The sequence below is a fragment of the Polistes canadensis genome, unplaced genomic scaffold (genome assembly GCF_001313835.1).
Source record: "Polistes canadensis isolate GaletaPanama2010 unplaced genomic scaffold, ASM131383v1 scaffold_0, whole genome shotgun sequence".
Classification (NCBI taxonomy): domain Eukaryota; kingdom Metazoa; phylum Arthropoda; class Insecta; order Hymenoptera; family Vespidae; genus Polistes; species Polistes canadensis.
In genome coordinates this window covers 1,188,710-1,199,405 of record NW_014569547.1, presented here as the reverse complement: position 1 = coordinate 1,199,405, position 10,696 = coordinate 1,188,710, and the positions used below count along the sequence as shown (strand labels likewise).

The window sequence follows — 10,696 nt, the reverse complement described above, 5'->3', positions numbered from 1 at the left end:
ATTAAATATATTAACAATTATATGTAAAAAAAAAAGTATTAATAATGAAAATAATAATAAATTTACATTTTAATCTCTGCGAGATAATCGAATATCGAATTTAATATTAACAATCGAATGTATTTACTTTCAACTTACAAGAATAATATTTGATCAAAGATGAGCATTGTTGTGGTTTTCTAATAGTGTTAGAAACGCGAGAAAATAATATTTGTCCTAAGCGAATAGTTGCCATGTTGATCAGGTTCTTCTGTTAAGTCGATTGTGAAATAATTGAAATGTTCTTATTTAAATGCATTATAGCTACGTGGCAGCCACTGCTATGGCCTTGCACTATCGTATTTATCATAGGCTAAGGGTCAGATTAAACGAGTTTGTTTCCTCATTGATAATATTTGTGTAAGGAAAAATAGTTTTTACTGATAAAATCTTGTTTACCAATGTAATAACCAGTTATCGATAAGTAAGTTACCTATTTTATCATTCGATCGGTAATACAAGATTTATGAAATACAAAATCATAATGATAATTATTTAATTAATTTAATTTGTTATTCTTATATATATAAAATAAGTATTACATTTTATTTGTGTAAGATTATAAATATTTGTTGTAAATCGAGATTAAAAAAGTCTTTTATAATCCGTTCTCTTTTCTTATTGGTGCGTTTGGAATTTAACCAATTTATAACGAATCGCGCAAGAGTTTGATTTCGTCGAATTATGTTGCTTATACTGTAAATGAGAAGAGAGTTTGAGTTAGAATAAGCGGTAGCTTTAGGAAAACGGCAAAGTCATTTCGTATTTTCTAACATTTCTCGTTAATTTAAAAAGACTCGAATTATGACAGCTAGGTACGATAGAGCAATAACAGTATTTTCGCCTGATGGACATTTACTGCAAGTAGAATATGCTCAAGAAGCTGTGAAAAAAGGATCAACAGCGGTATGTCTGCTACTAATGGTTAACCTAACTTCTCCTTAATATTACTACTCGAAAATGCAATGTAATCCTTCTTAAAAATTTATTTATTTGTATTATATGTTCTCTTATTTTAAAATACAAGTTTGTTCTATTATGATTAACTACTTTTTAACGTTATGTCAATTCTTTAGGTTGGAGTACGAGGAAATGATGTTGTTGTCCTAGGCGTAGAAAAAAAATCTGTGGCTAAGTTGCAAGAAGAACGTACTGTTCGTAAAATATGTCTTTTGGATGACCACGTTGTTATGGCATTTGCAGGTAATTTAGATTCGATTGTTATAGAATGAATGGATGACATTTTGTCATGATGACTAATCAATAATCAAAACTTTTGTTAAAGGATTAACTGCGGATGCCAGAGTATTAATTAATCGTGCACAAATAGAATGCCAAAGTCATAGATTAACTGTCGAAGATCCTGTTACATTGGAATACATTACTAGGTATATTGCAGGTAGGCATTATGTTGGACAACTTTATTATTAAAATTATTACTTAGAAAGTATTAATATTATCGATTATTTTGTTTTGATTTTATTCTTAGGTTTAAAACAGAAATATACACAGAGTAACGGTAGAAGACCTTTCGGTATATCATGTCTTTTAGCTGGTTTTGATTATGATGGTGAACCACATTTATATCAAACAGAACCATCTGGAATATATTATGAGTGGAAGGTATTTCTGAGATACTTACTCTGTCACATTATTGTTTTTTAAAATGTTTTTCTCTTTTTTATTCGTTTGCGTTTTCTACATATCTTCTTATCTTGTAGGCCAATGCAACAGGTAGAAGTGCAAAGACAGTGCATGAATTCCTAGAAAAATATTATACACCAGAAGAAGTAGCTACAGAAAAAGGATCTATCAAATTAGCTATAAGAGCTTTATTGGAAGTGGTGCAATCTGGGCAAAAGAATTTAGAAATAGCAGTCATGCGACGTGGGAAGCCTATGGAGGTCCTCTTTGAATTAAATTATACAGTTTTTTATATGGTATGATATTTAATAATCATACAATCTTGTAAATTAATATTATCTTATCCAATACAGATGTTAGACATTAACACCATAGGGCAGTATGTGACAGAGATTGAAAAAGAAAAAGAAGCAGAGGCAGAAAAGAAAAAGCAAAAAAAGTGATGTACTTTTATTCAAATGCAGTACTATTATATTATTACGTATTTTTCTCATAAAATAAATATTTTCCAATTAGGTGAAAAACAGATGAAATTCAACTTTTTTTTCGATACTACTTTTACTGCCGTATTTATGCATATATGAAAATCTTATTATTATTATTCAGTATGTTTATTAAAACATTGCATAAATGAAACTATGCAATACTGTTGAAATTCATACAATATCATTTCATAATGTCACTTGTATAATTAACAATAAAGAACCACATTTTGATTAAATTTTATGTTCATATACGTGTGTGTTTGTATGAAAAAAAACTGCATTACTTTTTAAAAACTCTAAACCTTTTTTGTATGTGTTTACTATCATAAAAATATGAAAGATCATTGAATATTGAAATTCAGTATTATTTTATTTTTATGATTTTTAATAACATTTAACGTAATCTGTGTAAAAATGTATTACTTTTGTGTTTAACGCTAATTTTTTCCTTTTATTTTGTTAAATCGATTTGAAAGTTTAACAAATATACAAAGAGCTATTTATCTTAAATTAAATGACATTGCATCCTAGAAAACGAATTAAATTCGTGTATTCTATTATTCTTACAAAAAATCAGGAGACAGTGATTTACCACGATGATTAAATGTTTGAAACGATGGAAGATTTCTTAACGTTTCCCAAGATTTATTTTCCAGATCAACAACAGCACGTATCTCTTTAAAATCACCAGCTATGTACATTACGCCGTACATGACTATGAATAAACTTATTATACCTTGTATTAATATCTGCAACCAAAACATTTCATTAACATATTAATACCTTATTAGACATAAATTACACGCATTAATCTTGCTACTTACATCAATTGGCAAAGTTGTAAATTCTTGCTCAGTTATTCGCAAATATGATCTATCTGTAAACACAAATATTTCATTATGTCAAACTTAATAACTTTACAAATATTAATGTTATTGTATCATAGAAGAATAAAAAATTTATAAATGCATATTGACAGCAATTAATAAAAGAATTATAAAAATAAAATCATATGGACAATTTAACCTAAATATGAATAAATTAATTGACAAATTCAAATATTATAATAAAAATTGACAATACTCACGTTGAGCAGCCGAATAAGCAGCATGCAACATTGACATTACTCCAAGAAATGTTATAAATTTATGCATTGTCGTGGCTGACATTAGTATCGTTTTAATGAAACAAAATTATAAATATTATTATGAAAATTCTATAAATAATAATAGACTTTAACCTCTTACTTCAATTTTTTTGATTATTAAAGTTGTACATTAAAGTAAACACAAGGTTTACGCGTTATTTCTTTTCTTTTACACGAGCAGGAGTAGATGGCGCTAGTTTGACGTTCTATTTAATTAAGGTGGAGTTTACGTGTCTTTAGTGAATTGTCATCCATGATATCGAGAACCATCATGTAGTATATATAATTATAATCGATTTATGTTATATTCGCGCAAAACGTTTGCAATGCATTGTGGTCGTTTATGCAAGAAATAAGAGTGTTCTATCCGTATATAGAATATTATTAAATCTATATCGAAGAAATAATTATTACGATTATTAAGTATACTGAATAGATTTCCGAATAATAATAATAATAATTCATAAGTAACCTTACTAAGAAAAAATAAATATGACCACCGACGAAAATTCCTGGCGTACTCAAAATTTCAGACAAAGTGTAGTAGCAAAACTGTACGTATAATTTCTCCACATATTTTTTAACATTATATATTATAAATAGATTTTTTTAAATATTGCACTTGAAATGTTATAACTATTATATTTAAATGTCTATTCTGTTTAAATGCATAGCGATGAAGCTGTGCAAATGTCTGGTGTGTCTACGGCAAAGAATAGCGTTGAAATGGAAAGTCACGTTTATCAGAAAGCAAAAACCAAGGTATGTATAAGTTTATGTTCAATATTATTAATATAATAATCATTGATCTTTCAGAGTTGACATATTATAAGTAAATTAATAAATAATCATTTTTGTCTGTTACAGGAGGAATACCTAGGCTTCATTGCAAGACTTATATTCCATGTTAGAGAAATGAGTAATTATAGTAGATTACATTATAATATATTCATTTGTCCCCAGGGACCGACGCTGAACTTTCATTCGAGACCTCGTCTGTCCCCAGGGCGTTAGAATTTTCGTTCGGCCGACATTTGTTCAGTATTAAAGTTATCGGACAGTATTAAAGTTAAAAGATAAATGTCGCCTGAATGAAATGTAGTCAAATATAGTTGTATTGAGTTTTATTAAAGCATTGTAAACAAAAGTATGGCTTTTACACACGTAACAAAATGTAACAACCTTTTTTGTTATATTTTTGGCTTTCTTGCACCCAAATAAATGCCAGCAGGGCGGAAAGATCAGAAATATTGGCGCCGCGTTCAACGTATTAAAAATAAATAAAAAAAATATTGAAACTTAAAAATTTTATTTCTTTTGTATAGATAATACAAAAAAGGGGACAGGAAATATCGGACCTGGATCAGCTAGTAATGGCAGTCAAGGAATGCCAGATCCGATAGGTGCATTGCAAACTTTAGCACGACAAGGAACAGGCAATAATCAAATGATTGGGATGGGTGGACCTGGGCCTAATCCACAAGGCATTGTACCACAATCTTCTACAAATACAGCCACTAATCGTAATTATTTAATAATTTTACTAATTAATATTAGGGTTATGTCAGAATTGCTTTTTTAAAAGAAAATTAGCTTATCGATAGTCAATAAATAACATCAGTTTAATAATTTGAATATTTTTCTTCAAAACTTTGTTGATAAAGTAGAAAAATTGTCACAACGTACATATACAAATTGATTTACGTCTAACTGATTCTCATATAAAAACAGTTGTTATAATTGAAAATACAATGATGTATTACAACTTAACCTATAAATGTGTATTAATTATAATTTCGAAGAAACGTTAACTTTGTATTAAAAAGTTGATTTAATGCAAAATAGAATATAATATTATAAACAAGATTATTTTCAAACTGATAGAAATGTTAAAGTTTAATAATTATTACTATGCTCAATATGCAACAACTTGTGAAAGTGAGCCTGGTTATGATTCTGATAGTCCAGAGGTTTTGCAATCTTTGAAAAACTCTCCAACTTATATTTTATCAATGAGTATCTTAAAAAGAAGAGAACAGAAAAAATCTTTTTATAAAAATTGGAAAAATCGAATTATTAAGGAATCAGGCTTAGAAAGTCGAATCGAAAAAAAATGCGGCATGAGAGTTAAAATAAGAAGTCAAGTTGTAACTTACATCTACGAATCTGAATTAGATAACAATGAAAAATATTTCAAATATAAAATAGTTTATCGTTACAGCAAAATATTACAAAAATGGTATTTTTCTGTGGGTTATAGTTTTATACCCGATGCATTGAATATAAAACAGATATTTAAACACAGGGTAGATGATCCAATTAGTCCCAAAGTAATTAAGATCGTGAATAAAATAAGGGAAGCTATAGATGCTTTTCTAGAAGCATATTCATATATTTTCCAATTTATTGATTATGCAGAAAAAAAATATCCAGATATTGAATTTCAAATAGACCAACGTCTCATTTATCTAAAAATGTTACTCAAGGACAAAACATGGCCAAAGAACATAAAGAAGATAAATAAAACAGATACAATTTTTGCTACGTTTAAATTCGATAAAAATCTTGACATTGACAGTATCAATTTTCAATATCTGTTTCTCGAAGACGAATTAGTATCGGAAAAGATTAAACAAATTTATATGGATTTATTGCGAATTAAATTCGAAGTTTTTCTACAATTACCTCTTTATGAAGCATTTACGCATTTCATGGAATAAGAATAATAATATAAATTACAAAGACAATATTTTCTTATTCTTTCCTTAATTTTGTTTCTTTATTTAAATGTATAAACATTTAATTCTCATTTTTATATTTAATTATTACCAATATGATTATATTATACAAACCTTATAATTGGTTGCATTTAATTTTTTTTTCACAATAAGTTTTGCAAAGTTTAAATCAACGTCCTGGACAACCAATGACTATGCCTGGTTTGCAAAATAAAATGTCTGGAATGGGTATGATGCAATCTGTTGGTACTATGAGTCATATGAATGCAATTCAAGGTATGCAAAGTGGTGCAATTTTAACTCAAATTAATCAAATGAACCAAGGAAATATGCCCCAGCAAATGAATCAAATGATTCCTACTCAAATGAATCAAATAGCTACTGGACAAATGCAGCAGAATATGCAAGTAAATATGCTTTGCGTAAAATGAATATTAAATTAATTATTGCATCAAATTGCATCAAATTTAGTATTAAATTAATATCAATCCATTGGCAGAATCAAATGCAAAATCAATTATCAGGACAAATGTCTAATCAAATTGGCGGATCTATAAATGGTATGCAAACTAATATGCCTCAGCAAATGAATCAAATTACTTCTGGCCAAATGGGTCCTGCACAAGTAACGCAACAAATAAATCACATGCAAAGAAAAGTATGAAACATACTTACAAAAATATTTATTGATACTTCAACGACAATATGATTTTTGCTATCTCTCTTTTAGCCTGGAGAAATAATAAATACTGTATTTCCTGGCCCACGCAATGTTACTCCAAACCAATTCTTAAGACAAAGTCCATCTCCATCTGCCCCAAGTCCAGCAGCTTTAGCAGCACCAGCAAGGTAACATTTGTTTTTTTATGACACATTTCAGAGTTTTTCTAAACAATTAATCTTTTAATTAATATACATTCAATAATATTTTTTTATAGTAATCAAATGGTAGCATCTCCAGCTTTAGTACCATCTCCAAGTCCACAACATCCTATCATAGCTGGACCACAAAGATCTGTCGGTTAGTATATGCAATTATAGAATAATCACATTTTCTAGTAAGATTCTTTCAATAACATGTTTAATAAATATTTTTTTAGGTATGGCACCATCTCCGAGTAGCTCGTTAAATACTCCAGTAGCTGTGGGTGCAACGCCTAGTCCCCAACAAGAAGATCAAGCGTACAGAGATAAAGTTCGGCAACTCAGTAAATATATAGAACCATTGAAAAGAATGATTTCTAGAATGGGAAATGATGGAAGTAAGAAACTCATCAAATGTATTTTGGCGATATGAATTCTAGGATTTTATATATAAAAATATTTTCTTCCTTTGCAATTATCAAGATGTCGACAAATTGAGTAAAATGAAAAGATTATTGGAAATTCTATCGACGCCCAGTAAACGTATGCCAATGGAAACGCTCCTGAAATGTGAAGTTGTATTAGAAAAAGTCGACTTTAAAAGAAATGACGGTAGTGTTGGGCCACCTGTGACTACTCTGAAAGAACATCATTTCTTTAGCCCACTTTTGGAAACAGTAAGCACTCATTTACAAAGTCCGGTAGTAAATCATACTTTACAGCGTACTTTTGGCCCATGTTCAGAAGCATTGTTTGGACCAGAGATTAAGTAAGGAAATAATATTTAATGTCAGTTCATTTATCATTTATATACGAAATAGAATTTTAGAAAAAAAAATATTTGATTTATTTTCTGAAATAGAACTTTGCCACCGCTGAAAAAAAGAAAGATAGAAGAACCACCTAGTGAAATACCAGATGTTTTACAAGGAGAAATTGCACGTCTCGATCAACGATTTAAAGTAATTATATAATTATTTCTATAAAGTGCGTATATCAACATAAACATAAGGAAATTTACATTTCTCATCCTTACAGGTAAGTCTGGATCCAGCACAACAAAATGGTTCTAAATGCATACAATTAATATGCTGGTTGGATGACCGCCATTTACCATGTGTACCACCCATATCAGTCATTGTACCTGCTGATTATCCTTTAACACCACCGCGTTGCGTTATGACGTCTCACGAATATACCACAACGTTCCTTTGCGCTGTACAGAAGGCTCTTAACGCACGCGTTACTAAACTTCCACGTCATTTCTCTGTGTCACAATTACTCGATACTTGGGAAATGAGTGTAAGACAAGCAAGTGCATCAACGCAAATCCCTATCACAACTAGCACGGTCTTAATGGGCCTATAATTAACTATTTTATAAACGATAGATTTTACTTACTTTTATATAATATATAATTATTATATTGAAATTATTATTTTAGTAAACAATTAAATCCTGACCAACAAAAGATGAACGGATATTATTAAGTTTGCAGACATATTATACGTTTGAAATTTTTTCAAGACTATTATTTTCTAAATTAAATGGAAATACATTCCTTTAAATAATAATAATAAAAAGATGTTCTCGTAATTATCGTAAATCACACTCGCGAATTCGTAAATCTTTAATATCCTTATCAAAATTTATTTTAAACGAATATTGAAATGATTTATATTAACTAAATATTTAAAGTAATAAAATACAATCTCTGATGTATAAAAGTGGTATTTACATTGAGAAATCCACGATAGAAATGATATTACAAGAGTTCACCGGGGATATCACTGCGCATGTCACCCTCCAACAATAAAAGAAAAAACCAGAGAGGGTAAGTTAAATGACAAACATTTAAAATAATTATACTTAAACGTTCTCGGTAGAGTAAGGCGACGAATCGATTAAAAAAATAAATTCACCCTTTCAAACACATACAGTGAATATGAAATTGCTCATTTACAGGAAATGTTTCAAAGTAACTATAACAATAATATTTATTGACTATTCGAATAAACGCATTTATTCCATGCGAACGAACGAAAGAAAAAAATAATAAACGTGGGGTATTTTCAAAATGATCGGTCTTAGAAAATTCATAAAACCAATGTTCACTTTCGAACAACTTTGTTGGCGTTATAAATTGTTTTTATCTTTGATGGGCTGTTGGCCACCATTATGCGCTAAAAGACAAATATTTAAAAGATTATTCGTCAATATATGTTTGACTAGTTTGATTTTAATTCAGGTGATAGTCTTTCAAGTTAGATTCTATAAAAAAAAGCTTGTAAAAATCTTAATCACAGTTCTTATACATCTGCTTAAAATATTTTTATATATTGTTAATTAGGTATTTGCTCTTTTCACTTCGGCAAACGAATCGGATAAAATTGTTGAAATAATGACCTATCTTTTGCCAGTGCTTGGTATGGATACCCCATACTTTGCTGTATACTTTAATATTGAAAAGGTAAATACATATACATTCTTGTTTTCTTTATTTTCAAAATTAAATAAAAAAAGAAAATTATTTTCCATTTGCAGACAATCTATTTTTTCAATCACTGTATCGCTGATTGGAAAAAATTAGAAAATAAGGAAGAACGTAAAATTTTTCGAAAGTGTGTCATAGATAATACTTATTTCACTCTTCTAATAACTGGTAGGATGAGACAACTTTTAAAATTACCCACATTTTTTGAAATATCATTCATTGCGAAATATAATTATAATAATTGATTTAATAAATTTATCATATATAAGTAAATTTTTAAAAAATGTACATTCTGAAACATTATAATTTGTTTTGATTATCATATGAATTCAGCACAGTAGATTGATCATTAATAATTATTTCATTAAAATCCCATAAGAGTAAATATTTACTTTTAAATATTTCCAGAATTTATTAATTTTCATTTTACTGTAAATCAAAATTTCAGCAATATACAGCCTATCATGTTTTGTATTACTATTTGTTTCATTAAAACCAGTATATTTGGATATTATTTCACCTTTGAATGAAACTCGGCCACGTCAGTCAGTGGTTCCTATTGAATTGTTTTTCATTGATACGAATGAATATTTCTTTTTGGAATTTTTTATTATTTTTATAACTGGCTTTGTAACTGGATGTGTTACAATAACTTCCTTGAATATACTTTTCTTTGGAGTACAACACGGTTGCGCATTATTTGAATACGTTGGGTAAAATTGATTAGAATTATTCAAAAATTGCTTTGTATTATAGGAGATTGTTCTCGATTGCCTTAAGGGATGCTTAAACATTGCATTTCTTTTAGATATAAATTAGAACATTTGATCGATGAAAATGAATTTAATCAGGAGACACCAATATCTAAAATTTATGAGAAAATACGTCAGAGGATAATCAGTAATATTAATCTACATAAAAGAGCTCTTGAGTTAGTATATATATATATATATAAATAATATTTATATAATTACTATGTATAGTATATATATAGTACTAATTATTACATTAGAAGAAATTTAAATTATTTTTAGAGTACTCCATATATTTTCAAATTTTTATTGTACGAATATTTAAATTTCTCATTTTAGTAATTAAATAATAGTACTACTGTTAGTATTACTGTAGCACACACACACACACACAGTAGTAATATTATTATAATAAGAGAGAGAAAGAAAATTTTAAATAAAAATAATCCCAAAATTGAAATAATAAGATCCTTTAATAATATTGTTTCCCGATGATATCCAAAATAATATTAAATTCTAACTTTTTCTCAAAG

At 28.4% G+C, this 10,696-nt stretch overlaps 6 protein-coding genes across 7 annotated transcripts in view; 4 read left to right on the top strand and 2 right to left on the bottom strand.

The window, feature by feature from the left end:
* Positions 1-485, bottom strand: part of LOC106793617 (probable enoyl-CoA hydratase, mitochondrial) — a gene marked incomplete in the record, with an annotated part of 3,245 nt that extends 2,760 nt beyond the window's left edge. The window contains 1 exon segment of the mRNA XM_014760741.1: positions 139-485. Coding sequence (XP_014616227.1) covers positions 139-235 — 97 coding nt within the window.
* Positions 486-738: 253 nt separating this feature from the next.
* On the top strand, positions 739-2,397 carry LOC106793758 (proteasome subunit alpha type-7-1). Its single transcript, XM_014760980.1, has 6 exons — positions 739-945; positions 1,116-1,242; positions 1,325-1,438; positions 1,529-1,662; positions 1,761-1,943; positions 2,037-2,397. Exons 1-6 carry the CDS (start codon positions 844-846, stop codon positions 2,124-2,126), a joined length of 750 nt encoding a protein of 249 aa, XP_014616466.1. The 5' UTR covers positions 739-843; the 3' UTR covers positions 2,127-2,397.
* Positions 2,398-2,591: 194 nt separating this feature from the next.
* Positions 2,592-3,502, bottom strand: LOC106783599 (membrane magnesium transporter 1). Its single transcript, XM_014742315.1, has 3 exons — positions 3,256-3,502; positions 2,993-3,045; positions 2,592-2,917 (listed from the first exon to the last, which is right to left on the bottom strand). Exons 1-3 carry the CDS (start codon positions 3,335-3,337, stop codon positions 2,732-2,734), a joined length of 321 nt encoding a protein of 106 aa, XP_014597801.1. The 5' UTR covers positions 3,338-3,502; the 3' UTR covers positions 2,592-2,731.
* Positions 3,503-3,539: 37 nt separating this feature from the next.
* On the top strand, positions 3,540-8,496 carry LOC106793361 (mediator of RNA polymerase II transcription subunit 15). 2 transcript variants are annotated; one of them, XM_014760273.1, is made up of 12 exons: positions 3,540-3,869; positions 3,990-4,077; positions 4,183-4,234; positions 4,641-4,838; positions 6,207-6,460; positions 6,553-6,711; positions 6,784-6,902; positions 6,992-7,074; positions 7,154-7,315; positions 7,401-7,686; positions 7,780-7,879; positions 7,956-8,496. In XM_014760273.1, exons 1-12 carry the CDS (start codon positions 3,808-3,810, stop codon positions 8,283-8,285), a joined length of 1,893 nt encoding a protein of 630 aa, XP_014615759.1. In that variant the 5' UTR covers positions 3,540-3,807; the 3' UTR covers positions 8,286-8,496. The 2 variants fall into 2 exon arrangements, with proteins under 2 accessions (XP_014615759.1, XP_014615839.1); XM_014760353.1 differs by having other exon boundaries at positions 3,570-3,869; positions 4,183-4,221.
* On the top strand, positions 5,091-6,056 carry LOC106793683. The gene has a single exon (XM_014760862.1). It carries the CDS (start codon positions 5,202-5,204, stop codon positions 6,033-6,035), a length of 834 nt encoding a protein of 277 aa, XP_014616348.1. The 5' UTR covers positions 5,091-5,201; the 3' UTR covers positions 6,036-6,056.
* Positions 8,497-8,971: 475 nt separating the features above from the next.
* Positions 8,972-9,978, top strand: LOC106794044. The gene is made up of 3 exons (XM_014761482.1): positions 8,972-9,165; positions 9,268-9,387; positions 9,462-9,978. Exons 1-3 carry the CDS (start codon positions 8,995-8,997, stop codon positions 9,654-9,656), a joined length of 486 nt encoding a protein of 161 aa, XP_014616968.1. The 5' UTR covers positions 8,972-8,994; the 3' UTR covers positions 9,657-9,978.
* Positions 9,979-10,696: the final 718 nt, after the last annotated feature.